This window comes from Manduca sexta, chromosome 11 (assembly GCF_014839805.1).
Source record: "Manduca sexta isolate Smith_Timp_Sample1 chromosome 11, JHU_Msex_v1.0, whole genome shotgun sequence".
NCBI classification, from domain to species: Eukaryota; Metazoa; Arthropoda; class Insecta; order Lepidoptera; family Sphingidae; genus Manduca; species Manduca sexta.
The window spans coordinates 8,387,357-8,414,863 of record NC_051125.1 but is presented as its reverse complement, the minus strand read 5'-3'; the positions used below and the strand labels follow the sequence as shown (position 1 = coordinate 8,414,863).

The window sequence follows — 27,507 nt, the reverse complement described above, 5'->3', positions numbered from 1 at the left end:
GGATATCTTCAGTATTTATTCTCTTGTGAAAAAGTACTAAATATAAAATAATGAGTTTGGGGTAACAGCCAAAAAATTAATAAAGACATACCCTTAATTGTAAGCAATTTAAAGGCACGGTCCGAATACAACTAAATAATACGAAACTTTTTTCACTAGATGGCTAAGGAAGCAAACGAAGGCTCAAAACTGTGCATCGAGCGTATAAAACAGCTGCTAGATTTGGAACAAGTGGCGCCATCTAGCGAGAACGACTTATGAATGTGCGGGCTGTGCTGCCGCGCCTAGACTGTAGCCTACATCCGAGCCTGACATCCGGCCCGAGGGACGGTCGGCGCCTGCGCATCGTAGTGAACACGTGGACTTAGGCGGTGCACAAAAGTGTACGTAAACTATTAGTGAAATTATTTATGTACGTATTTGGACGGCATCACAATGTTCGGGTCGGAAAGACCATAGAACATATATAGTACCTTCAGAAATGATAGATCGAAGGAAGGTATATATTATATAAATAACGTTTGGTTTAACAAATCGAAAAATAAAAGTACTATAAAAGCAAAAAGTTGTAACCATAGGACGCAGCGTGTTCGGAAAAAATATATTTTTTTTATTTCGTTGTCTTTTTCAACAAGTGCACCGTCAATATGAAATTAATTATTTACTTTATTTATTATGTTTTTAATATAATGGAAAATTCATCAAACATGTACATCAGGCGCTGACTGTCAATAAGCACTGAAGTGGTGCGATCAATATGTATTGAACGATGTGTATTGCGAGTTACCTATTATATACATCTTCGTATATTTAGATAATATAATACGTATTTAAAAAGTGTATCAATATTGAACATTTTTATGGGCTCTATCCGCTAAAATGTTCTCTCATTGTGATGCTGCCACGAGCGTCACTCTAATTGGCATCGCTTGAAGAAACTTGCAAAAATTTATTGCGCGATTTAATCTGCATACAATTAATTGATCGTGCTTGCGTTAACGTTTGTTCGTATGATTCGTTAAAATATGCCAATATGAACACTGATACGTATACAAATATACACAAGATGTGAAACTGGCTGTATGTGATTAATTATTTTACTTTAGTCAAGTTTTTTATATATTTTTATTGAGGGTAACACCGGCCCTTTCATACGATGCTTATTACTCTATAGCCCGTCCACAGATGGCCTTATATCCAGTAATGGACAATGTGAAGCTAACGCTTTTATATGTAGTGTCTATTTATATACATCTTATAATGCCCTGTAGTTGATTTCAGACTCTCTCTTTTCAATAATCCCAATAAAAATGTTCAATATAATATCGTCCTACTTGCGTCGCTATACGACGTTTATGTGCACACATAATGTATATCTGTAAATTTATTTCTATATCGAAATTAGCGTATGAAATGCTCATTTACCAATAATTTTAATAAACGATCGTATTCGCGTATTTTCGAACGAAAATTGACCAATCAGAATAAAGTATTTTTGACATTACAAATAACTGGTTCTAATTGGTTCATTCTCGGGATCAGAGATTAAGATTAGGATCGTTTATTGAACTGCCGTTAAAGGAGTAAAATATTTTATTTGTACGTCAAGACAACGATACCACGCCATCCGTAATGTTATAAAAATGGAATACTCGGGAATACAAACCAAAGTATGTTTGAAATAGTGTTTAAATTTATGCTCAATAACTAACTACATTTGCCACCGCAGTCTTGCTTTGAAAAATATTTTACACTTTTAATGAAAGTAAAGACTTCTGTATTGTACGTCTTGGATAACATATATAAAAATATAATGCACTGTTGGCGGAACTATATCCAAGAACAAAAAACAAAGAACAAACAATATTAGAAACAATGCCAAATTAAACATGATCCATTTCTTATGAAAACAAATGCGTGAATATTTAAAAATGTTTTTTAATGTATTTATACCAATATTATACTTCTTTTTAGTTTTCACAGTCTACAATTCTACACCAAAATGTTTGTTATCCGTTAAGTATTTTCTCGACACGCCAAAGATTTTGTAATCGCTTTAATTTTTGTAACATCTTTTTCTACCTCTGAAAAGAATTAAGGACTATATACATATAAGGGCGTACACGCATATACGCATTTATACTCTTAAATATACTAGAACTAATGCCTCAAAAGTATATTATTGGGCCATACGCCACTATATGTGTATACCTTTACATAAAGGTCGGGAAGTGTAACAAGGAAATGAAGTTATTAAGTCACGTTTAAAATGACAATTTATAAGCGTATATTTTAAATATTTCGAAGCGACGTAATTAATTATTCGTGTTGTAGTCGAAGCTTTACGTGTATATAATTTATTGTTGTATTTGTAATGTTAGTGGTTGTGTGATTTATTATGTGTTGTGTATTTTCATTAATTATTTAGTTTAGGAAAGGAATGGGAAGGCTCGTGTAAAAATAGGCCATCGCCAACGGATGCCGAGGCCAGGTGACAATGAAAACTCAACCTTTTGATTTTTGTTATACAGCTAATATTGTGACAAAACCCAAGAAATGCGGAAGCGGTTCGCCAGTTTACTATTTACCAATATAAGACGTATGAAAAAAAACTTAAGGTTGATTATCGTTGTCGATTTCTTAACATTTTAATTAAAAATATTAGATTGTAATTTTGCTGTAACTCGAAATTGTTTCGTTATGTCTAACTCGAATATAACTAACTAACCAGTAGAACACTCAAATGTTCCAAACACACGATTGTTGTCACACTAATATTTTGTGCCGGCAAAATATATTGTATGTTGAATATATTGAAAGCAATATCTTATAGTAGCAGTCCTACAAAAAAAATTTACTGCTGGGTCCAAATACCTCAACCATTTGTGACACCATACTTGAACACAACTAGTTTGACCCGTTGCTAACTTCAAGTAACCTCTAAATAAGAAAATATCTGAATATAGTGTTCATGAGTGGTATTTGGTAACACTATTTTATTATGTATTGTTAATTTATTACTATAATAACCAATAAATCCCTATACTAAGGGAACGATGGGGAAGTGTGGCAAAAAATATGAATATTAAAATAACATTTATTTTTATTAATTTAAAGTTCTACAAGCCGGGTGGATTTTATTTGAATGAATTTAAAATGTGAACCTATACAGTATACCTTTCATACCGTATAATTCCTTCTCGAAGTATTTCATTGCCAAAATGCATATAATCACAACGGTTTCCTCTGTTAATACTGGAAGCTTAGTTAAAGGCTTGTGTATATTCTTAAAAAAATCAATGCATTTTATAACATTCAGTTCCTAATAAATGCAAATACTTAACATCACAATGTTTTGAAAATTTCAACGTCACGCTAGATAATTTAGTTTGAATTTAATGTAGTAACCTTAGGTATTAGTAGAGTTACATTAATGTTATATATACAAAAAGATGGAATGCTCATCTCTGTTAACAAAGCTATGGTAAACAGCATTGTACAGATTGGCAATTCAAAAGAAAATTTATTATTTTTTGATACTTTTAAATTGGAAGTAAATCCTAAATGTTAAAATGTAATAATGTTTGCCATGTTTTTTCTCTAACGTTGCTACCTAGATGGCTATTAAATGCCAAAGAGTGCGCATTTTTTCTTAAATTTTCTTGATCATTCCGTCTTAAACTTCAATTGTCAGATCTTATGTCTTTGTTCGTGAAACTTATTTATTTAATTTAATAGTTTATGTTATATTAGATGTGCTAGTTTAGAATGTGTGTGATAACTTCGAACATTTTATAAAACTCACTTGTTGTATTTCAATAACTTTAATAGATTTATAGAAGGTATAGCCTTTTATTACCTATAGTGAAATTTTGTGCAAATAGCTCTTGCAATTTAATAAGTAGTCAAATTAACCGAATTGTGTACAATTGGCAATAAAAATTAAAATGTATAATTGTTGTTACATGCCCATACTCCCCCAAAATGTCATATTAAGAATTTAAAATCTTATAAAATGGAATTTAAAAAAAAATTATGGCTCACTAATATCAATGGTTTATAGTTTGAACAACCATAAACAAAAATCAGTGCAGAGAACTAACTCATGGCCTTCGGCATACGACGCCATCGAAATCATAAAGATTTACAAAAATTTAAGCATGGTAAACTTTTTATTGAAGAATTTTTATTGCTGATTGTGCTGCAGATTGATGCTTTAAATGATTTCGCGTTAGTTTTTATGTAGGGGTCCATGAAGCATCGGTCGGAAGGAGACTAATGCATATCACAGCGCCACTCACCGCTGACCTACGCATTATACAAGTACATTCTATATGCATTACTTAAATATTATAATATTTTTATAGGTGAATCGCAAAATGATTTTTTTCTTTGCATCTTTTATATATTTTTTTTATATTATGTACTTAAAAAAAACAATGATGATTAATTTAACTTTAATTGTAAATAATTTCTTTAAGAGTTTAATTTTATTTACCGTTCAATATTATTAAATAGTGTTCTCCAGATTTATTTTATTATACGTTGATGTAAATCCGACAAGGCCATTACTTACTGCAAGAATACAATTATTTTAAAATATCTAGTTACACGCAACCTTGTGTGCGTGTTGTAGACATCATAATCTAATATCGGCGAGGTCAGATGTGTGTGCGCGCTTTTGTTGCGGTCGCTATTAGAGGGTTAAATGCAATATGTTAAATGTATCTGTGATAGCGAATTGAAATGCATTGATATAGCTAACAGTATTCTAAAATACTAAACATATAATATAAAATATAAATAACATCGTATTGAAACGATTCTTATATCTTTTCGTGTAAAGGAAATGGAATATAATGTATTTAAAATAATATTTTTATAGAATAACTGAAATTTAATTCTGTAGAAAATTGTATTGCATATTGTAATTTATTTATGAACATATGAAAACTAGGCCTTGAAATAGACACTATTTAGAATAATCAATAATCACAATCGAAATAGTTACGACCAAAGGTTGTATAGTAACCAACTAGTCATACGACAATATTGTACAATGTGTTTTATTTCAATAAACTAATGCAATTAACTGTGTTACTTATATTTTATTTTTTCTTTTAGTACCCAAAGTCATCTTATAAGAAAATACAAAACTTATCAGTCACTTTCGTATTCGTGGTGCCATTGTGTAATTATTTTCAGTGTTAGTACTTGTGAGTACCTACTAGGGCACTAAAATTAACCATCAGTTTATTATTCTATATTTCCATAGATCTGAGTCCTGACCATGACCATACTTTTTATTGGGTCGCAATATGTATTTATAAGGTCAAGGGCCTTATTCCCCCCACGGGGCGAATCCATATTTTTACAATTACAAGCATTATAAATGAAGGACAGCTTTGATAGCTGTATAGGTAATTTCTCTCATGAAAAAAGATGGATTCGCCTCAGCGAATAGCCGAGCCACGCCCCTCCACCCCTACCTTTACCTATAATGGAAAGTCTATTATTTTATAAATACCTCTAGAATTAACATAAGACTTTTTGTGGAGTGATTGGAGCTATGATTTTAACCAAAACTCAAGGGTAAACGAGGTTAAATAACCGATCACCGAATCCGACACGTGATTGCTATTTAATATCTCACAAGATACCTTATGAATCTTATCTATAAAAATTAAATTGCAACTGGAACATATCTACGCTTCAATTTATTAATGGGTGCAAAAGATAACATTTATTCAAGAATTATTTACTAAACTTGTATGCATCTTTAAATATTTAACTCACCAAATTGCTTTGAGTAAGTATACTTGAGTATTTTAAAAATGATTATAACCAGATTCTAACCAAAACCAAATATAAAAAGGAATGGCAATATCGTTAACACCAATTTTACACTTGACCGTTTTAGTTATATTACCCAATATGGACTTGGTTTCGTAATTAGGTTTTTCCAAGTCTGGCTTTGAAAATCATGGACACTCGTACCATTGACCAGTTTGATGAACTTGTCTTATTCCCTTATACACTTCAGTGTAGTTACTTACCGTACCTTAAGTTTACTAGTTTACCAATTAAATTAGGTGGGTTACGACCTGTGAACTCTGAACACTGAAAATTTCAACTAACCAATAATTGAAGGTTGTAATCAATGTAAGAAAAAAACATATTAAGTACTTATATTACTTAATTAAAATTAATATTTACTGCTTTCCTCAGGCATACAAGAGATGACTATCAAAAGACCACTGCTTAAATATTCTATCCAAGACCAATGCTTTCTGACAGAATATGTAGATTAAGATTTCAAAGTTCTCTAAAACGACATCTAGATTGGCAAGAAAGCTTGCAAAAGTTGACTTGCGCTATTGACTTTTACCGTGTAGTCACGGAAACTGATTTTTACAAACTTTAGATTGGTGGGCTTGCGGCAAACCGCATTCGTATTGAACTGTTGAAATATTGCCGCCAGTCTGAACACATCTGGAAGATCTTGCGCAATATATTGCTGAGAGAAGTTGCTAGTCTACACTTAGCTTAAAGCTTAAATAAAAGTAAAACAATGTAGAATGTTAATAATATTTTTATTATACTACTAATGCTAAAGTTGGAGTGAACATGATGTAAACGAGTTGTATACAGTACGGTTTAGGGGACTGACAATTGACGTTTTTGGTAACAATTTAATTATACCGAAGAACAATTTCCATTATCTTACTGGGAGAAGTTTTTACAACATTACAAAATATATAACACAACAACAAATTTAATTAAATAGTAAAGCAAAACAATGTTTAGTTCAGACAAGATAATTAAATCATTCGTTAACAAATAAAAGGAAACGCCAATTAATTTAATGCATATTAAAATACATGTGTTGAATTCGAGAACCTTAATTTAGAAGTTTTTATGTCTATCTCATAATACTATCATATAAAGGTATAGTAAAAAATGGACACGAATTTTAACATGCCACCATAGTTAAAAGAATGTCTAGAGCCACTTACTTTTTCTTAAAAGTCTAGAGATATCATGAAGTAAAATTCATTATGATTTTAAATGTAACATATGCATACACGAAAGTTGTACATTCTGTCAAGTTATTTGATGATTATATGTTATAGGCCGTCTGGACATTATCTAAGTAAGAAAAAATTTTTTCCTCATTGTAATAATTTGGGCAAATTGAAAAATATTTTAACAATGATAACATACTCATTAGATACGGGTTCATGGCACAAACAAATGCACCACTAATTAAGTACCTATAACGTTGGTTTGTTGTAGAGCTTCGATTTATATTTTATGAAATTAGCCCAATGGTCATCATGTTGTAAAAATGGATAACAATATTATTCAATTATTTACTTATTATTTAAACCAATTTTTAGATCATTCATGAATTTGTAAGTGCCTTTCTAATTGCCTAGGAAAGAAAAATGCACAGAAGTAGACTCTATAGCGACAGAGAATTTAGACAAGCTATATAATATAGGAAAATAATAATATTCAAACAGCCTATAACAAATATTACTATTAATACAAACCTACAGACAGTAAACACACTCGCAAGCAAGGAATTGAACAAGTTCTGTACAACAATGTTTTCTACACTTGTAATGGAACATCAGTCATAATATCTACTATATTTATGGCCTCAAGTATCCACAACCACAACTTATCATATACCCATCCGTTACAATAGTAATGAAATTGTTTGTGTACACACATACTGTTTAATGATTTTTTTTATCTAGTTTGGAATCACTCAGCGCTTATATGTTGGAAAAGGTTAATATGATTTCTATTGGCTAATGTTTGCAATCACATCAAATTTTTATTATGAGTTATTTATTATATATGAATAGAATGTGTCAGCTTTCCTTTTATTTTTAGCTTTCGCCATTAATGTAATCTATGTAAACAAAGCTCACAACTAGAAATACTGATTAGTTTACAATAGAATATATTATATCTGTTTTAGCTACTTGAAACATTGAAAATTGGCACACAAAATCCCTTATATAAATTAATGATGCTCAATCGAACACCTACAAAAACATTTGAGCAATATCTACTATATAAAGTATAGACAAAAACATCATTTTAATTTTATTATTTTTTATAAAGAAGCTGCTATTTAATTTATTTTATAATTTCAGTAAAAATGAAGTAACTGATGTGAAGATTTATACGTGATTTTTATGCAGATATTGTGCCACAAAGATTTCTAGAAGAAAAACTACAGCCAGCATTGTTAGTTACTAAAGGCAGACAAATTCCTCTAACTTACTATTTGCATTAATCAAACTAGTCACTGGAATTAAAAAGCAATCTATGTTTTAAATTGTTGAAAAAATATTATTGCACTGTGGGTATACATTCGCAAATATGTACACAAAATTTTATGAAATGTAGTTCTCCTCAACACACATCCACTTATAAATAGATGTTAACACAATATACTGTTTTGCTGAATTGAGTGACTCCAAACTAGAGGTATTTTATAGTCGTATCACTTGCATACTTCGTGTACATTTTTACAGATAGAACATGATATTATTCTGTTGTGAGCTATCATGGCCATTTGTTTTTGCGTGAGGTACTGTTCCATTTACTAATGGACTTGCTTGTGGCTGTCTTATTGTCTTCTGCAACACATGAGCATCAGCAGGTTCTATCCTTTTGTAGTAGTGTTCTTTCGTCTCAACTATTTCAAAGCCAAATTTCTTGTAAAAGTCTATTGCACCCTCATTGTTGACTTGGACATGTCTGAAAGAAAATGGTTTGTGAATATAATGTAATATAGATTTAGATTTTGGCCTCAATGGAATTCTTAATTAATGTGCATCCTACACACACACTCAAGCCTTTTTCTCCTAAGGTGTAGGCAGTGCAACTAGTGAACCCACTTTCCGCCACTTGTATTCTATCCCAGGATGTGAAAGAAGGGTGCACTTATAGTACCATCATAATAAATGATTTCCTTTATCTTGATTATAGAATCATGTATAACCTTTGTTTTAAACATTACCTATATTTATTACTCTTCACAGTTCACAGATGCTTTTTATACTATTCTATATTGTTATACTCCAAAATTACATTGATTATTATTTTATAGTCACTATATTAGCTGCATACTAATACAAAATAATAGAACAAAGGTATGTGTGTCCTCTATTGCAAAGTATTTGATAGGCACTTGCAAACATACCTACATAACCTTCAGGCTATTTATAGACATGCACAAAGCATCTCTTCTCAACGCAATCACTTCTTAGGCCACAAAGAACATAAACAGCGTACTCACAAGAAAATGCTGTCGAAATTCCCGTCTTGTTCGACAAAGTTAAGCACATGTTCCACCATCAATGTGCCGATGCCGAGTCTCCTGTACGGGTACAGGCATCCAAGTGTCATGATGTAAAGCCTCCTGGAGTTCTCCGATGTGTCTATCCTACAGCACACCGCTCCGACTACTATATCATTGTAGTACGCTAATTTCGCCAGTTCACCAGCTTCCAAAACGTCTTTGTAGAATTTGTCATTGTACGACACAGGGAATACCACTGTGTTCAGTTTCTTAAGTTGCTTTATATTATGCGGTGTCACGTCGCCGAGTTCTATTTTAGCTCTGTAAAGGCAAATGTGATCTTTTATGGGTAAATTCTTATGATATTGAACGAATGTAACATCTCTATTATGAAGGTCAATATAGCTTATATATTTTATTAACTGTAGTAAGCAGATTATTGACCTAACGTAGATGGCTTACCTAGTCATTTTAATAACTATTCTACAAATTAAAACACTAAAATTTAAACTCTAATCTACGACACCTATATCACACGAGATCACTCCCGCCATCTACCATGAGCGCACTCGTTCTTTCATTAGATTTTGACAAGTGTTTAGGTGCGGGGTTTACATCAACAAAATGAAAAATATTACTATTAGGTTACCAACGCAAGTATTGATTTGAAAATTCTTGTATCATAATATTATTTTTATATGTATGACGTGGATCTAGTGTACACCTACACTTAGAAAAGCTACAAAATACAAATGAGAAAGGTTTTATTTTCGAAAAGATAGGTAATTGTAAGTAATAAAATTTTACTTAAAATCAATAATTTGCTATTATTTCTAATACTCACACTACTTTTAACTATTTTCATTGTTTGTACGTGAGGATTTCTAAATAAGTTTCTGTTTCTACATAACATCAGTGTTATCAAATAACACCATTTGTGATAACTAAAAAACGTGTTTTCTATAAAATTAATTATTGGCGCATACACTGTTTTGTCATTTAGTAGTCGATATTTTGTATAGAATTGCGACCATTAGAGACTCATCGCAGCGTGGCGGATCAGCGGAGCAAGTCACTTTGCGTTGTACGGTAGTACATAATATTATCTCCATGTTTTACGCACAAATACAGATAAAAATGTGCCCTACAATAAAATAAGGCATAAAATACTTAACAATATACATCCGTTCTATCAAATATTATGAATACAAACATAGTAAAATGTTTGGATGTTTGTTAGAAGTAAAAACAGTAACAACTGAACGCATTTGGATGAAATTGACACGCTGTTAGACCATGTCTTGAATTAACATTTTATATGCTAGTTTTTATCTCGAGAATTTGTTTTCATGGGAAATAATGAGATTTCTAATTTTATGTTTTAAATCGATGGTGCTCGCGTCGTACACATGGCGCTATAAAGCGCTACAGCGTTTTGGGAACTATTGAAGCTGGAAAGGCTTTTCTCGCAGGCAAAGCCGCGCGCAGCATCTAGTATCAAATAAACAATACCTACAATGCAATAAAAAGGTCTTATGTTGACCGGAAATGTATCGCCTGATTCGAAATAATTCCACACTTCTATTGTTTTAATTGACACAAACACAATTTATTTCTTTGAAGGAAAGTGTATTTTTGTGCGGATTCATAAAGTAGAAATTAACGGAAATGTTACTAAATCAGTTGCGATACGTTCAGTCTTGTTTAATATCCAAGAGATGCTATGGTTTTCACACACCGTTATTTCAGACAGTCCAACATAAGGAGGTGGAAAAAGAGTTGAAAGAAGTAACTAATACGCCGATAGCTTCTTCGGGCGCTAATAAAATACCTGGAGAACTGTTCCCAGCTGCAAGAGTAGTTCCAATGGTACTCACCAACAAAGAGCCCGTGGTGTTGTCTTTTGACGACGTGCCCGGTCCGAAATCTTTGAAGTACTTGTCAAGTTTTCGTCATTATTTGTCTCAACTCGGCACGCAATTTACGGCTAGCGTTTTGACAATCGGCCTCAATCTAAGTAAGAATACTAATTCTTATAAAAGAACACTCATGCTTTTTTGTCATTGTAAACGTTGTATGCTGAAATACTAAGAATGAGTGGCAGCATGTTGTTACCGCAAATAGGAAGTACATACTTAGGCAGATAGGTACACCGTGCATATACTTCTTGATACATGCACAATGTTTAAGGTCTCAGGGGTTTCAATGAAACGTGCTCCAAATGAAGAATAGGTTTCCTCTATCGATCTATTTATCTTACAAAATGCAGTCAAACTTGATATAATAATATACCACTATATACTTTTTAAGGTACATACATAAACACAAGAAAACCACTCAAGAACCTCTCCGCACTCTTCGATGAGTACGGCCCTGTGGTTCGCTTCATCAGCCCCGTCGGTAATGACATTGTCCTCATCAACCATCCGGATCACATCCAAAAAGTCTACACTATGGAGGGAGACTGTCCGGTGCGGTCTGCTCTAGACTCCTTGGAGAAGTACAGGATGGAGCACAGGCAAAACGTGCTTGGGGGGCTGTTTACTGTGTAAGTTAACATCCTTAATGTTTCAGAAAGTTTAAATCCAATCAATAATTATTTGAACAAACTTTACGTCGTGGGTGGTTTGAACACTGAAGCCTCTCTCCCTAGTTGCTGCTGCTGTGATCAATCAGCAACCCTTCACTAAGTTCTCTAAAAATAATGTAGTAGTTAATGTAATATAGACTTTACCGTAACCAGGATAAAGCACATTTGTTACAGCCAAGGTGAACACTGGTGTCGTCAACGCGAAATAGTGCACAGTCCTCTACACAACTCGATAGCCCATCACATCAACGGTGTGTGCGAAATTTGCGACAACTTCACGCAGAAGGTCTATAACATGAGGAACTACCAGGATGAAGTCCCGAAAGACCTGTACGACGCGTTGCATAAGTGGGCCTTTGATTGTATGGGTAAGGTTTCAGCTAATATAGAAATTTCCAAGTTGTAAGTACTTTAGTGATTTTTGCCGAGAATAACAGGAAATTCTCGGTTTCCGTTCCTTTTCTCTTTCACAATATATCTATGAACTGATATAGGTTCTTATTAACTGTTAAATGAACATGATAATTAATGCTGCTATTTTCCCGTACGTATGTTTGGGTAAATGCAAGTTCTTCACGGTTAACATCATGATTTTAAATTCAAACGAGAAATTAGAACTAAGCGGATGTATTTGGCTATAAGATAATCTTTTCATGCAGCATCTATGTTATTTTGAGGAAAATAATGCTTCCAGGGCTAATATTGTTCGCGAAGAAGTTCACGATGCTAGATACGGAGCTGGTGTACAGCCAGTGCGACATGTCGTGGATGTACCACAGCCTGCAGCGAGCCACCGACGCCATCGTCAAGTGCGAGTCCGGGCTCCACTGGTGGAAGATATTCTCCACGCCAGCCTGGCACTCGCTCGTCAAGTACTGCGATAGCTTGGACAAGTGAGTCAAGGGTTTCATCTTCCTCAGTCACCGAGTGCGGGTTGACAGAGTTCACTTTTGCCCACTGTACTATTTTGTCCTGTTGCGATGTATGATGGGCATTGATAATCTTTTACTTTTATATGCTTTCTCCCTTTTATATTTAATACATATGAACATCAACATCAAAATATTGATAAGCCTATGACGCACCATCATTTCACTTCAATCACGACTATCTTTTAGTAGACATACTGGCGTACTGAATATAAGGAGAATATGCATGAGTAGCACTCGGAGGGATGGCCTCCGCATTTCGTGCTTCGTGCGGGCCTCCACGAGGCGCACTCGCGAGAATGTGTATCCAGGGTTACAAACATAATTGAATCAAAGTTATCAGGTTGATTGAAACTCTCTCAATGATAATCTCGCTATACCATTGTCAGAGGCAAACAAAATCACAGACTCTACGTACAATTTCTTTACCTCTTTCAGTCTAATCGGCAAGCACGTTTTGGAGGCGGAACAAGCATTAACTTTTAAACTAAAGGATAACGAAGAGAATATAAGTTAGTATTGAACCCATATCCAATTTTGTTACAATATTTCTACAAAATAGCAATGTTTGATTTTAGGAAAGTGTACAAATATAAAATATGCGACTTGTTAATTTTATATTTACCACAAGGGCCCTCTAGTAAATGATACTAGATACGGAAGTTATCACTTCTCTTTGTGCCGTGCGGCAAATTAAAAAACGCTCTTTGGTCTTTTATTTTAGCGGCGTTTGTGTTGTAAGACTTATTATGGGCTTGCAGAGCAGCAGCGCTGCTATTGCGGTTTCAGCTGCGAAGTAGGTACCTATCGTCCGTTAATGTAAAAATATTTAATTATAGCGAGTTCAAACATTTTGATCAACTCTATGTTGGTGGGACAAGAAAAGATGAATCCTGAAGACATAGCAACCGTTATTATGGATATGCTTCTCATTGGCGTCAACACTGTTAGTACTTTACTAGATAAATCGTACGTACGTAATACGTTATGTAGCATTTAAGGTTATAGCTTAAGGTCCATTTTTCATACATTTTGTTTCACCTTTAATCTGGGTAGCTAATCGCGTATTGACAAGTAAAGAATTTAAATTCACGTCTAGTTAGTGATTAGTTCTCGCAGTTGAAAGAAAAACGTAAAAATAATTAATATGCATGGATATTTCGGCCTTTAAAATTTCGTCGTATTAAATTTTATCGTTAGCCCTTGACTGAAAGTCCCGGTGTTCATCAAGGAGTTCAAAACTGTTACATAAAACTTTCAGCTTGCGTGCATGGTCTACAAACTGCATGCAGGCTATTTGCGCAATGGAAATTCGCCTAAATTGCTATATGTCTACAGATAACATCGTCGATGTCCTTCTTGCTGTATTATTTGGCTAAGTACCAGAGAGCCCAAAAACTTTTATATCAAGAAGTGGTACAACTGGATAGCCACTTGGATTCAGAACACTTGACGAAGATAAGGGAACAGACGCCTTACCTCCAAGCTTGCTTAAAGGAGACATTAAGGTAATATAAAATTCCACTGAAGTATTCCCACTGTGGTTTGTGTTGATGCAAACTGCTGCAGACTTTTTTAAGTAATTGTCAGTGGATACTTTCACGTAACATGTAATTATTTGCTCCAAAAGACTTATAAGAATAAATTCCATTACATTGTTGTGTTGATCTTGAATAATTTTTCAATGAAGATAATGTCGATAATAGTTTGACAGTGAAAAAATCTCTGCGCGGCGTTCAGGCATATATGCACCGGCCCTAAGATCCTATTAATATGTGCTTATTATATCATTTTAGTTATGCTTATCCAGATTGTCCTCCTTGATATTGGACCAATGATAAAAGAATGGACACTATGTCCTAGACAGATAAACCTTTGTGTAGTTTGTCTGCTAGTTGCATTAATTTTCCTTAAAGGCGCCAGTGATGGTGTTATTGCCCCGAGCTGAATTTAAAAAATTATTAACTACCTATAATCATTAGACAAGTTTGATAATATTGCATGCTAATAATAAATATTTTGCAGATTAGTGCCACCAATTCCAGTGCTTACCCGAATTTTACCAAAGAACATTACGCTGGATAGATACAAGTTAGTCAAACTATACTTTTAATTATTTAAAGGTAGAAATACAAAAAAATATTATACAAATTTTATGTAATTAAATTATACTATTTTTCTGATTTTATCGCGACTGCGGATGACCAACGTCACAGTCAGCGGCGTGACCACGAAGGCTGCAGTCTTCACAACGGCGGGAGAAAATTAAAATAAAAACCGCGATAAAATCCGAAAAATAGTTTAATTTTAATGTCTAATTTTATGCAATAGATATTGGAAACAAAACCAAGTTCTTATTGTTCCAGTATACCTCGAGGCACTCTAATAATAATGTCAACACAAGATACAGCTTTAAAAGAAAGCAACTATGACGATGCAGCAATGTTCTATCCTGAAAGGTGGCTGAAACCCGAGGCAAAAGACTACCATGCCTTTGCGTCTATACCATTCGGTTTCGGAGCACGAAAATGCTTGGGACAAAATATTGCTGAGACTTTGCTTTCACTTTTGACTGTAAAGGTAACTATTGTTAACATACTGATTACTGACAAACTGATGTATGGCAGCGAATATAGAAAAAGCAAAAACTTTTAGTCTAATGGACTTGAGTTAGTTATAAATAAGTTACCCAGAAACATTTTTCTAGTTTGTCATTTGAGCATTCTTTTTACAGATAGTACAAAAGTACAAACTTGAATACCACTATGGTGACATCCAACCTACGAGAAGTTTCATCGCTAAACCAAATAAGTCATTGAAAATAAGGTTCATAGATAGAAATTAAATATTTTGCTTTTAAATTGTACAATTAAGGTAACTTTGTTGTTAGTGTCCTGTAAACAATAAAACTATTTGATTGTAAGCTGTTTTTTTTATTAGGATAAACATATTTGATTATCATAATATTCAAATTTTAAGACCTTATGTGACTAATCATAAAATAGTACTCTCATAATGCATAACAAATAAGACGCAAAATCTCTTACATAAAAAAACAATGAATCCAATGTCAATTACCCAACCTGTAAAAAGTGAGACACTATCATGTAATGATAGACTTAGATAGACTGTCACATCCTATAAAATCCCTAAATTAATTATAGTATGACCTAATACGAAACTATCATAAATCCTCAAGATTGCCTAAACATACACAAAAAAAATGTGTAATTATATTACTTATCCCACTTGCAAATGACATAATTTATCGTTGTCGTCTCGATGAAAATATGTTCAAGTATTTTCCCCTGGTCATCTCTTTGGCTTCCTCCAGTCCTAGTTGGTAAGCAAGATCATGAAGCTTTTTCACTTCCATTATAAGTCCACTTACAGAGAGCGCTCCCAATTCTGAAATGAGAACATTTTTAATAGGGGCATTAAATTTATTGTGTAATTTGTCTGGTATAAATATATGTTATACATAACTTAATGTATGGAGTATGTTTTAAATCTCATTCTTCAGTTATGATTTGAAATTAACTGCAACTCATATATCAGAGCAATGTTCATACATTTTAATGTTTTATTTGAACAATGGAAATGTTTAATAAATGGTTATTTAGGGTAGTAACATAAAGACCAGTGAACAAGAAGTTTAAAATAAAAACAACCAAAAACTCACGTTGCATGTAGTTATAATCCTCTTTGGTAAGACCTCGTTTCCAAGACGGCGGAGACTGGTTGCTGTTCGGTATTGGAGCGAACTCCGAAACGCCCGGAACTGACAAAGAATCAGAAGAACAATGTGATGAATCGTCGGCACACACAATATTGTTCCCATCATCCATTGCAAATTAAAAGTTCAAAAATAGTCGTTTCTAACCGAAACACCAACGAATAAAATATTGAAAATAGAAAGGGATGACAACATAAGAAATAAAAATGAAATAGCGCCATATTTAAAAATAAATACCTGTACTACAATGAAATACGCAAATCATAATTATGACACTACCACAACATCATTCTTACTTTGTTCTGGCCATAGCTCTGGTGAAGCTCGATCAAGTTTTTCAGAGCTGAAGAGACTTTCTTCCAAGGATGTCAATGGAATATCATCTGAAGCTACTTGCTCTGAAACAGTTTAGAAAATAATAAACGTTGGTTCCAACATACATCCCTGCAAATAAACTGAGTTACGGCAAATATTATATAGATCTTTTAACACAACCCCTGTGCCATTTTATTACATACTACAGGAAAAAATAATTACTATTTACCTTCTTGAGAAAGAGAATTTTGTTTCGCGGCCATTTTCCGATTTTTGACATTAAAAACCCAAAGATAAAAGACCGCTGATGAGTACATAGACAATAATTGTAAGAGATAATACTTTACTTTAATAAACTATCATTCTCTTTGGATCCTACCTACCATGACTAGTTAAAAAAGTATAAAGGGATATAATTTTATAAATACACTATACTTATAGAAATTATTTTCTCAGTAAAAGGCATTAAATTCTTCGACGCAGAATAGTTCATCATGGTCAAATTCATGGCAATATTTTGGAAGTTAATGTTACATTGCAAATAATTTCTTCTATTTAGGTATAAATTGTAAACGATAAAATACTCTTTTACTAAACAGATACATTATGTATTTGCATTAGTAAAAACATAAAGATATTTATAATAATTAACCGTAATAAAAAATACCAGATAGTTTTAATTTCTCCAATTTAAAAAATCTTTTACGTTTCATGGTAAGTCTTTCGCAGTTTTGTAATTTTAACCCTGGTATACTTTTACAAATTCTTTCTTCCGGTTGCCAACACAAGGCAAGGTGCGTATTTTGGAACAACCGCATGGTTTTATAGTGAAATAAATGTGTATTGTTTAGTTTTAGTGAAATAACCGCAAAAATCTGTGCTTACGGTAAATCCTGTGATGTTGTTTTCATTATTTTGCCACCAGTTTACTTGGTGTGACACATTTATCTGCAGCTACGAGAGCGTTGCAATGCATTGATGTTTCCCACTGTCTTATTGATCAATAATTTGTTCTATGTTGTTTTGCCTTTTCGTCTATAAATAAATGCCAAAGGTAGTTGTAATATATAAGCTGTCTGCTCGTATACTTTAATACATTGCAGACTTCGTATAACATAACCTCACTTTGCAGTCATGTCTGCTTACTTCTGACATGCCACAAATCTAAGTCGAATCTTGTTATTCCTAAAATTTGGTTTTTATTACTTATTTTTAGATGCGTTCCGTCACAGTCAAGGATGTTGAACAAGACAAGATTGTCAAGACAGTCGCGGCCCATCTGAAGAAGTGAGTTTCGCGTGCATATTTTACACAATTTCTGACCAATGACTATACTAAAGTTATTCTAGTAACAAGTTATTAGTTATTCTAGTTATAACGAAGTGGTATACTAAATAAACTAATACCATAAGCCCCAGTTTCCTGTTTTAAAAACAATGTAATGAAAAAATATGGTCACCTAGAACATAAAAACTTGTTAGACTTTACTACGTTTAATATATTAAATCCATAGTAAATATCAAATACAATTGTTTATTTTCGATATAAAAAAAATCTATAATCAGAATACAAATTACTGACCACTAGTTCACTGTAAGTGGTACAACACTATTTTAGCCTGTAGAGTTTTAACTTATAAATAATAGATAAAATAATTTAGTAATCAAATATTATTTTAGGATGGGCAAAGTCAAGGTTCCTGAACATATGGACCTTGTGAAGACTGCCCGCTTCAAGGAGTTGGCACCCTACGACCCCGACTGGTTCTATGTACGCTGTGCAGCCATCCTCCGCCACATCTACATCAGGTCACCAGTTGGAGTGAAGACTGTCACTAAGATCTTTGGTGGTCGCAAACGCAATGGAGTCACACCCTCACATTTCTGCAGGTGAATATAAGATTAATATTATTGCAGCCCCCAGAAATAACTGGTTTAGGTTTTTCAGTTCCTTAGAATCTTGATTTCATTAATATGGCCCTCTTCTTAGTAAAATGGTGCGCTAACTATATTTTTAGATGCTTAGATAGCTACTAATCTGCTCTCTTATAAATTTATGATATATATACAAGAAAAGTATGAAACATATTTCTACAATATATCTTGAATTGTTTTCTAAGTATCAAATAATTTATTATAATTTAGAAATATTTTAAAATTGCAGTATTGTTTTGTTCATTTTATATAAAAAAAAAATATTGATGTGCATTTTTCTGTGTACTGTAGAGCATATTAGTCCATTATGAATTTATTCCCACACAACTTGTAAGTTTTTAATGTATGGAACAAACTATCATTTAGGTATGTCTGATAATTTTGTAGTCTTGAATTATTATCATCATTCTTCAATCCACAAGCTGGTATTTGTAATTAATGATACAGAATCTTCATTATTATATATTTCCATAAAATTGTGAAGAGTACATAGATTGACTGATCTTGGGTTAAATGGATCCTAGATAAGACGACTCGAGAAGAAATTTATCTTGCAAGTCAAATAATAAAAAAAAAAATCATTTTATGCATTATCTGTGTATAAGCTGACAACTGTAGATCAGTCTTTCTCATAGTGGAGGAATGTGGAACCTTGTGAGCACTGAAGGCTTTAAGGAGGCAGTAAAGGGTTTAGAGAATTAGGGGGTAATGATGTGATACCAAATTTTACCTAAACTAGTTCATTAGCTTAGTTTAACTCTGAAAAAAGAAAAGACTACATAATAAATGTAGTAGTATTTATTACAATTATAGACTAAGAACTAAAATAAGTTACTTTAGCTTATCTTGCATATCTGAGAATTTTTTTATACATATTTGCAAACTGTAAAATATGTAAATATATAACTATATTTGTAATATTTCGTAACTAGGATTTACCTTAGATAAGCAAAACTTAATAAGTTTGACTTGCACAAATATTATTATTTTGTATGAAGCCCTGTTGAATTTTTCCTTGTTATATATGGCATATTATATACATATTATTAGATTGCCAATATGCATTCTTCAAATTTTACAATCTGTTAAACGTCTCGAAATTCCTACCATTTTATTACACAATCTCAATCTCAGATCTGATCCCCAGAATAAACCAACTGAAATATGTAATTTGTAGGCAAACAAAACTGATCTCATTGTTCTATTTTCGCAATTCATTGAAAAAAGCGATTGGGATCGTTAATTAAAAATGGCGGAAATCGTATGAATCTTTTTTAAGAATCATCCAAAATTCTCTTTTCTATTATTATATAAATGTGACTAAAAATTTTAGTATAAAAATATGTTCATGTTTTTTTTATTTTCAGATCATCAGGCAGTATTGCCCGCAAGGCCTTGCAAGCTCTTGAAGCCCTCAAGCTGGTAGAGAAGGTACAAGATGGTGGCCGTATTCTCACCACCCAGGGTAGGCGTGACTTGGACAGAATCGCTGCACAGGTGCGCCTAAAGGCTAAACAACAGGCCAAGCAGCAAGTGATTGTCCTGTAAATTTAATTGTAATAAAAAAAATAATAACCCACTTTGTCTTTCATTTCTTGATAGAATTTTAAAAGGCGCCACCATTGCGAGAACAAACGACTTGTAGCAGTTTACAATTTTAAAATCTTTTAAAATAGCGGCTTTACCTATTGTGCAGGGTGTGCACTGTGCGCCGCACACGGGCGCAGTGTGTTAGGGGCGCCAGACAGTTCGATCGTCGACTATTTCGCCGTGCCTTCTTGAATGCGTTTTATCATGAAACAATTTTTAAAAGTAAGATTTATTATAAACTAGCTTCCGCTCGCAGCTTCGCCCGCGTGAATTTCGGACTTCAAAAATGGAGCCGGTCGCGAACGTTCGAGAATGTTCGTTTTACGAAGCTACTCGCTAGGTGATTCGCTAGCCTCTAGGTGCCAAGCAAGCCGCCTGCCTGTGCGTTCGCGACCTTATACAAAAATAATACTTATAGCATGATTCAGTATTCACGCATGATGGCTTATTATTAGCGTATTTCATGTATAACTTTGGTGTTTCTATACCGATTTCTATGATTCTTTTTTATGGAATATTTAATAATGTTAACTTTTTTAATTAGGGATGACTGAGAGTGTTATAAACGTAAGAGTAGACAAATATAATGAGAAAGCTATCGAACTGCTAAGCTATCGGGAGTTACACGTGTTATTGTAAGTCAACCATAAAAGATAGACATATGCTGTCGTGGGATATTTTTTACATAATTTTAAGGAGAACATTTCCGTCATACATGATTTCTGTGTAGCTTTTACCATTATGGTTGCACACGCGACGGAAGCTTAAAAAATGGAGTAACTTCTCCCGTTTTCCCAACATTTCCCTTCACTGCTCTGCCCCTATTCATTGTAGCGTGATGAAAAGTATACTATAACCAGCACAGGAGTATGACAAATAATTGTACCAAGTTTTGTTAAAATCCGTCGAGTAGTTTTTGTTTCTATAACGGTTATACAGACAGACAGACAGACAAAATTTTACTAATTGCATTTTTGGCATCAGTATCGATCCCTAATCACCCCCTGATAGTTATTTTGGAAATATATTTCATGTACAGAATTGACCTCTCTACAGATTTATTATAAGTAAGTATAGATTATCGCTTAACCATAAAAAAATCGGATTTCCTCTGACAAAACTTCAAAGCCCCTGCCGGACGGCCCCCGGATGCCCTTTAAACTAGGACAAATACGGGGAATTCCGGACGGATGGCAGCCCTACCCCCACGTAGTTCTACCTAATAACCAATTTATAAATGAGATATTCTTTACTAGTTTTTTTTTCACGACCGCATTGTACATGAAGATTCAAAATACGCACGCACGAGGAAAAGTAAAGGTAAGTTAGTTACTGCATTTTTACAATAAATAAAATGTACTATACTTAATAAATGACAATAATGAATCATATTGTTTTATCTGCAATTTTACATAGTTTACAGTACACGCAGGTCGTATGAAACACAAGTACATTTATTTTTGAAAAAAGTGGGTAATAATTATAGTCAGCCTAGATTTCTCACTCAGAAATTTGTCATAGGGACGGTAGAGGTAAGGAGAACCATCACGAGTGATCTCGTGTATGGAAAACTGTCAATCGAAATGTGCCAAATTATTGTGGCGCCACGGTAGCAAACGGATCAATTTTAAATATAGCGGCTAGTTATAAGAATTGGGTATTAAATTATGGAAGAAAAAAAATCTTGCACTTTTTTATGGTTGATGTTTTATATACTTTAACGCATACATACTGCAGTTTCATAATTCATCAACCTTTATACGTCAATTGTACTTTGCACCAGAGATATAAAACTTTTCAACTCGACAATTCCTCTTGCTACACTTACGCTATTGTAGTGGATTCTTATAGGTAATTTGTATTTTGCTTCTTACTGCTGGGCGGCTGATTCTCCATATAGGATTGTTCTCCTTACCTAATCCCTCCATTTTCTGTAGGTGCTTTGCCGTTCAGTGCTAATTGCTAAATGCAGAGCTAAATGCGAATACTTACTATAGCTTTGGGCGTTTCGTTTTACGGACATGCATATTTTGCCATTCCAACATTAAAATTAAAGCAGTATAATTACATTAAATATTATGAAATTACGGTAGACCCAACAGAACTGGTCACACTCTTAAATTTGATATTTGATAGAGGTACGTGGGTGGCAAAAAAACATAACTCTCATACCTTTATTGTATGCACTTAGTTCACTATTTTTCTATGATTGGTCAATATAAATACTCACCTTTAAGCACTTTGCCTCGCGGATGGGTTTCTAATGTTCTACTAATATTTTATTTCATTCGCGGAGAGCGAACCTAAAAATACTCTTGTCATTTCTTTGGTAAATTGCTTGCAAAATAACCCAATTTGGTGCGATTTCCTTAATTTTATGCCACTTAAATAATCCTGGCAACACTCTATTGTTGCTGAAGGGATGCACAAGCACAAAAATGTCGATGTTTTGAAATTGCAATCTTTTAAAAAATCATTAAAGTTATTCGGATTTATCGGATTTTTTTTTAAATATTATACCTTATAGCATCCGCCGTGCGGCTGATATATAATACCGTGCAAATCTTAAAACATGAAATAGAATCGTTAAATTTGTTAATTTTCTTCAACATATTATGACAAAAATAAAAGTGATAACATTACTCTGTCATAAAATGTTAAACAAAACAAAAGATGTATAGATTCGGAATCCATTTTATCGATAAAATTATATAACTTAGGGGTGTAATTGTATTGCATTAATTTATGATTTCATAAAATTATTCTTACTTATTTGTAAAGGAATTTAAATATTAAATCGATTCTTTGATTATAAATGTTATAATATCGATAAGTATTTCTTTTTGCATCCCTAAGGTTCCAGTCAATATTCGCACTTGGCATTTGATTTACAGCTAGCTTCACAATCTTTCATAGTTCATTCGAAATCTTGCGTGCGTCAGGTTGTGTTCAGAAATGCAGTGAACAAAATGTTGTTGTCTTTTCAATATCGTATTAGTTTCGTGGCATTTGTGTGTTTATTTTCTGGTGTTATTTGCGTCCGGCAATATGGAAGTACGGGAAATAATTTATACGTAGTGGAAGATACCGCTCAGAGTGGAGGGAAACTAACTGTAATCAATAGACATGATGATAGCGAAAGTCCCTTGTTGGAAAGGAGAAAACGAGATGCGGCCATACAGTCACCGACCGAGCAGAAAAACATCAGTATATGGGTAACGGGCCATTTCCTTATTAAACGCTAATTCTCCCCTTAGTCGTATAATTCGTCCGGCAGTGATGCAAGGGTCGTGTGGCGAAGTTTTTCTTTCTCGAGTACCATTTTCACTGTTTTGTAGACAATGACGTAGTATTTTTCAGCGAGACGCCGGCGATCTTGAAGGTCGATTCCCTCCGGTGTTTATATTTAGTTGTACTAACTAATTATAATTAGCTATAATGACTCGACGATTTATTTACAATCTACCCGTTTTTCTTATTCTCATATTTTTCAATTTTAATAATTTATCAAATAATGATTTTTTTTTAAATAGTGTAATTGCGCTGCAATTTCCTAATAACAAAGCTTAATATATTTTTAAACAACTTTATCTGTTCCTTTTGGGAATATTTGAAATCTTACAATTTTTTTGTTATAATGGAATTATTTTTTTTATCATCCTAGACCTTTCCCGCTATGGGAAATGTTTGTATACATAATGAATTATAAGAATATTTCTCTAAAATTGAGATAGAAGGTAGAATAGAGGCCTTAACAATGAGTTAAGGCCATAATAGAAATTATGACTAAATTTTTTTTGCATACTAAATAATTTCACTTTTGTTTACACTGAAAAATATGAATAAAAACAATACTGGATATAGAAACATGCATCATGTTATTGTACACAAATAGGTATTTTTAATTATCAATATCCTACATTATAGGTATGTTTGCTATCACTGCAATGTTTATAGCAGAGACTGATTGTATCCTTACTACTTATAATATCAGCCCTGTATTGTATACTGTCCCACTGTTGGGCCCGGGCCTCTACTACTGAGAGGAATTAGGCCTTAGTCCATCACCCTGGCCTAGTGTGATTGGTAGACTTCACACACCCTAAAAAATGCCTAGAGAATTTCTCAGGTATGCAGGTTTCCTCACAATGTTTTCCTTCACCGTTAAAGCAAGCGATAATTCACAAAGAATACACACATAATTTTTTAGAAAAGTCAGAGTTGTGTGCCCTTCGGATTTGAACCTGCGGACATTTGTTTCGGCAGTCCATTCCACAACCAACTAGGCTATCGCTGCTTTTTTTTTACTTACTACTTAGGTTCATTAAAAATATTCCAACACAAATCATTACTTGTTTGTATAAAATATTATCAATTAAGAAATCTACTAAAGCCTTATTAGTTAAAATATTCTTGATATTTAATTTAATTGCATATTAAAATTAAGCTAATAAGTAAACATGTTTTTAGACTACCCAATTGAAAGACAGCCATCAGCAACTGATGGTGCACTGGGTCGGTGAAGGTTCCAATGTCATTATATGCTTGGCTCGAGACTCAAGTCCAAGGAATAAAGGTGGACTTTCACCATCAGCCCTTTTCATCTCTTATGACTATGGCAAGAACTTCACCAACAAAACTGAAAGCTTCAGGCTTGGGTCAGAACCAGATAGTGGATATGCTCAGCTGGACAAATTCTTCAACCATCCGAAGTACCCTGAATTTGTAAGTGAAACTTGTATATTCTTTATAAATGGAAAAATTTATGATGAAAGTATTTGGACACTTCTATCAATTATAAGTGTCATATAAATAATTTCTTTGTATGTCATAATATGTGCATTGTAGAAAATGTTTTTTTGTCAAATCAAATTGTTTGGTCACCTTATTACTGACTTATTACTGACTTCATTAACTGAATTTCTTTTTCTTTTTTCTATCAGCACCTTTTGACTAGAGTTAGAGTTAGTCATAATCTCATAAAATCACTGTATACATCATTAATTCATCCACAAAGTTACATCACACCACTTTTTAAGTTGTGCCCCAAAAGTATTGGGGCACATCTTCATGGAAATCATCAATAGAAATTGTTCTGCTTTGATAATATTGGTTTTAAGCCCATTTATTTCAATAATTTATTTAAGAATACATCACACATGACAAAGAATGACACAATTTTTTTTATACACACAACCTGTTTTTTTTATTGAGATGAAAATAAAAAAAGTTATTTTGTGTACATACTTAAGTGAATAATAATGATCAGAGAATAATATGATTGGTAATATTAAGGCCACTTCTTTAATTGGGCTGAATGCACACTTTATAACCTGTTTAGTTGTTATTGAATTTTTTTGTTTTGTTTTTTTGTCATGAAGATAACATTATGATAATCTAGATAACACTGTAAATGTCACTAGGGTTTTACCAAAATTTAATAAATCATTAGATGTCACCTCTACTAAACAAAGAAAAATTTCTTATGATATATAAAATTGTTTATATAAAAACATAAAACATGGAGACTTCTTATCATAGTTGTAATAATTATAAATGACTAGTTGATATTTAATTACTGGGATAACTATGTTGCAATCAACTGCAGATTATTTTGTTATTAGTAGCTTTAATTGAATGTGTTTGTGGCAGGCCATGATAGTCATAGCAATTTAATAAAATTGTCACATAAGATAATATTCTTTTATAACTAATTGGTATAAGTCATAGTATTTTTCAATTAATTTCTTGAGGCGTAAAATTCTAAACTAAAAGTAATAGGTGAAACTGCTATTGTATAGCGTGTTGAAAATTTTTACCTTTTTATGATATTGTTTCATACTGTGATGATCGATAATCGTCTTATATTGTGAAAATCTGTAAGAGTTAATATTTATAGAAATGAAGAAGAGAGAACAGAAAATAGAAGTGAAATAGAATTCCACTAAACGTTATCTGATATTATATTATTATATTCGACGATTACTGTTTACTCCGACATCGTAAAACAGGCGCATATTCTTTTTCCATGGTTTATATTATACGCTCGCCAAATCCTATTGCATATTCATATTCTATGCAAAAACGTTCTAGAATATTCTCTTACTTACTATAATTATGTTATCATAGTTATTTAAAATATCACAATAGTGTAGTTCAATACGTGTACGTTTGCAATATGTGGGCCGCGATCGTTGCCCCTGTTCTTACCAATTGAAACTGTTATGCTTTATCCTTTCGACCCGTCACTGCGTAAACTGACAAATACAACTAGTACTGATGCTCTGGAGAGTTCCAGAAACGTCGAAATACTTTAAAATAAATCTAATTCTGATCTAGATAAAACATTTTATTGGTATATTTATAAGCGTAAAAGTGCAATTTTTATACGCTTTCGACGCGACTTTAATTCATTTCAACTCATTTGCATTTGCAAATTATTTTAGAAAGTTTCGTTTGTGATACTTTAACGCGGCTCAGTTTTTATTCTTGTTGATAAAACAATGAGCTAATTTCGTAGCAATTGGAAATGTGCGAAGATAGCAAAAAGTCATAAAAATACAATGTAAAATATAAATCTTAGTTTATTAATCGGATTTATTTGACTCTTCAATTTGCCACATAACAAGAAATTTTATTTATTGGGTCCACCAATGGCTTTCACATTACAACATTTTGTTACATTATAACTTAATGGAGTTTATAACGATATAAATAGCCACATTGATGCACTGAGAATTTACAGTATTTACACCATTTTTTTTTAATTTGTTGGTACTGCCCGTTTGTTTGTTAACGGCCAGATATTTTATATCTGCCCAGTGTTCTTGGCTTTGATTAAAGACCTGTATTCGCAACTGCTAGACATCATCATGAATACTAATATAATGTTTCAGTGCGTGTTCGTGGATTCTACTAATATGAAGTTATATTACACGAGTGACAATGGAAGGAACATACATAGGTCAGATCTGTCGTTCTCTCCTACTGAATTGGCTTTCGACGAGGAGTTCCCGGACAAATACGTCATCCTGGACAAAGTGGATTCAAACAGGAAGGTGAGTTGTGGAATGTGAACACAAGTACTG

General features: G+C 33.0%; 6 protein-coding genes across 13 annotated transcripts in view; 4 read left to right on the top strand and 2 right to left on the bottom strand.

The window, feature by feature from the left end:
* LOC115452516 (hormone-sensitive lipase) overlaps positions 1-5,100 on the top strand; it is a 31,217-nt gene extending 26,117 nt beyond the window's left edge. For all 3 annotated transcript variants that reach the window (XM_030181070.2, XM_037437446.1, XM_030181078.2), the window contains exon 16: positions 160-5,100. In XM_030181070.2, coding sequence (XP_030036930.1) covers positions 160-261 — 102 coding nt within the window. In that variant the 3' untranslated portion in view covers positions 262-5,100. The remainder of the gene's footprint in view (positions 1-159) is intronic.
* Positions 5,101-6,574: 1,474 nt separating this feature from the next.
* Positions 6,575-9,926, bottom strand: LOC115452643 (probable N-acetyltransferase san). The gene is made up of 3 exons (XM_030181224.2): positions 9,788-9,926; positions 9,323-9,646; positions 6,575-8,781 (listed from the first exon to the last, which is right to left on the bottom strand). Exons 1-3 carry the CDS (start codon positions 9,793-9,795, stop codon positions 8,550-8,552), a joined length of 564 nt encoding a protein of 187 aa, XP_030037084.1. The 5' UTR covers positions 9,796-9,926; the 3' UTR covers positions 6,575-8,549.
* On the top strand, positions 9,921-15,767 carry LOC115452621 (probable cytochrome P450 301a1, mitochondrial). Of its 3 annotated transcripts, XM_030181215.2 has the most exons (11): positions 9,921-10,113; positions 11,075-11,342; positions 11,636-11,873; positions 12,090-12,283; positions 12,610-12,808; positions 13,283-13,356; positions 13,684-13,790; positions 14,183-14,352; positions 14,870-14,935; positions 15,211-15,424; positions 15,579-15,767. In XM_030181215.2, the coding sequence occupies exons 2-11, from the start codon at positions 11,192-11,194 to the stop codon at positions 15,687-15,689; spliced, it is 1,524 nt and encodes a 507-aa protein (XP_030037075.2). In that variant the 5' UTR covers positions 9,921-10,113; positions 11,075-11,191; the 3' UTR covers positions 15,690-15,767. The 3 variants fall into 3 exon arrangements, with proteins under 3 accessions (XP_030037075.2, XP_030037073.2, XP_037293356.1); XM_030181213.2 differs by lacking the exon at positions 9,921-10,113 and having other exon boundaries at positions 10,894-11,342; XM_037437459.1 differs by lacking the exons at positions 9,921-10,113; positions 15,579-15,767 and having other exon boundaries at positions 10,894-11,342; positions 14,870-14,967; positions 15,211-15,326.
* Positions 15,762-17,272, bottom strand: LOC115452652 (protein lin-52 homolog). The gene is made up of 4 exons (XM_030181235.2): positions 17,125-17,272; positions 16,877-16,978; positions 16,527-16,625; positions 15,762-16,252 (listed from the first exon to the last, which is right to left on the bottom strand). The coding sequence occupies exons 1-4, from the start codon at positions 17,210-17,212 to the stop codon at positions 16,110-16,112; spliced, it is 432 nt and encodes a 143-aa protein (XP_030037095.2). The 5' UTR covers positions 17,213-17,272; the 3' UTR covers positions 15,762-16,109.
* A 334-nt stretch (positions 17,273-17,606) lies between these two features.
* LOC115452900 (40S ribosomal protein S19a) lies at positions 17,607-20,408 on the top strand. 2 transcript variants are annotated; one of them, XM_030181527.2, is made up of 4 exons: positions 17,607-17,689; positions 18,112-18,182; positions 18,575-18,784; positions 20,197-20,408. In XM_030181527.2, the coding sequence occupies exons 2-4, from the start codon at positions 18,112-18,114 to the stop codon at positions 20,375-20,377; spliced, it is 462 nt and encodes a 153-aa protein (XP_030037387.1). In that variant the 5' UTR covers positions 17,607-17,689; the 3' UTR covers positions 20,378-20,408. The 2 variants fall into 2 exon arrangements, with proteins under 2 accessions (XP_030037387.1, XP_030037393.1); XM_030181533.2 differs by having other exon boundaries at positions 17,648-17,781.
* A 2,885-nt stretch (positions 20,409-23,293) lies between these two features.
* LOC115452424 (sortilin-related receptor) overlaps positions 23,294-27,507 on the top strand; it is a 38,810-nt gene continuing 34,596 nt past the window's right edge. For all 3 annotated transcript variants that reach the window (XM_037437458.1, XM_037437457.1, XM_037437456.1), the window contains exons 1-3: positions 23,294-23,634; positions 24,890-25,144; positions 27,316-27,477. In XM_037437458.1, coding sequence (XP_037293355.1) covers positions 23,389-23,634; positions 24,890-25,144; positions 27,316-27,477 — 663 coding nt within the window. In that variant the 5' untranslated portion in view covers positions 23,294-23,388. The remainder of the gene's footprint in view (positions 23,635-24,889; positions 25,145-27,315; positions 27,478-27,507) is intronic.

Coding starts and splice junctions, on each gene's coding strand:
- LOC115452652 (XM_030181235.2), bottom strand. CDS start 17,212: ATGTACTCATCAGCGGTCTTTTATCTTTGGGTTTTTAATGTCAAAAAT. Junction 16,626..16,876: donor AGAGCTATGGCCAGAACAAA/GTAAGAATGATG, acceptor ATTCTTTGTCAG/TTCCGGGCGTTTCGGAGTTC. Junction 16,253..16,526: donor GGATTATAACTACATGCAAC/GTGAGTTTTTGG, acceptor TTCTCATTTCAG/AATTGGGAGCGCTCTCTGTA.
- LOC115452643 (XM_030181224.2), bottom strand. Junction 8,782..9,322: donor AATTTCGACAGCATTTTCTT/GTGAGTACGCTG, acceptor ATTTTCTTTCAG/ACATGTCCAAGTCAACAATG.
- LOC115452900 (XM_030181527.2), top strand. CDS start 18,112: ATGCGTTCCGTCACAGTCAAGGATGTTGAACAAGACAAGATTGTCAAG. Junction 18,183..18,574: donor GTCGCGGCCCATCTGAAGAA/GTGAGTTTCGCG, acceptor ATATTATTTTAG/GATGGGCAAAGTCAAGGTTC. Junction 18,785..20,196: donor ACACCCTCACATTTCTGCAG/GTGAATATAAGA, acceptor TTTTATTTTCAG/ATCATCAGGCAGTATTGCCC.
- LOC115452621 (XM_030181213.2), top strand. CDS start 10,994: ATGTTACTAAATCAGTTGCGATACGTTCAGTCTTGTTTAATATCCAAG. Junction 12,809..13,282: donor TACTGCGATAGCTTGGACAA/GTGAGTCAAGGG, acceptor TACCTCTTTCAG/TCTAATCGGCAAGCACGTTT. Junction 13,357..13,683: donor GGATAACGAAGAGAATATAA/GTTAGTATTGAA, acceptor ATTTAATTATAG/CGAGTTCAAACATTTTGATC.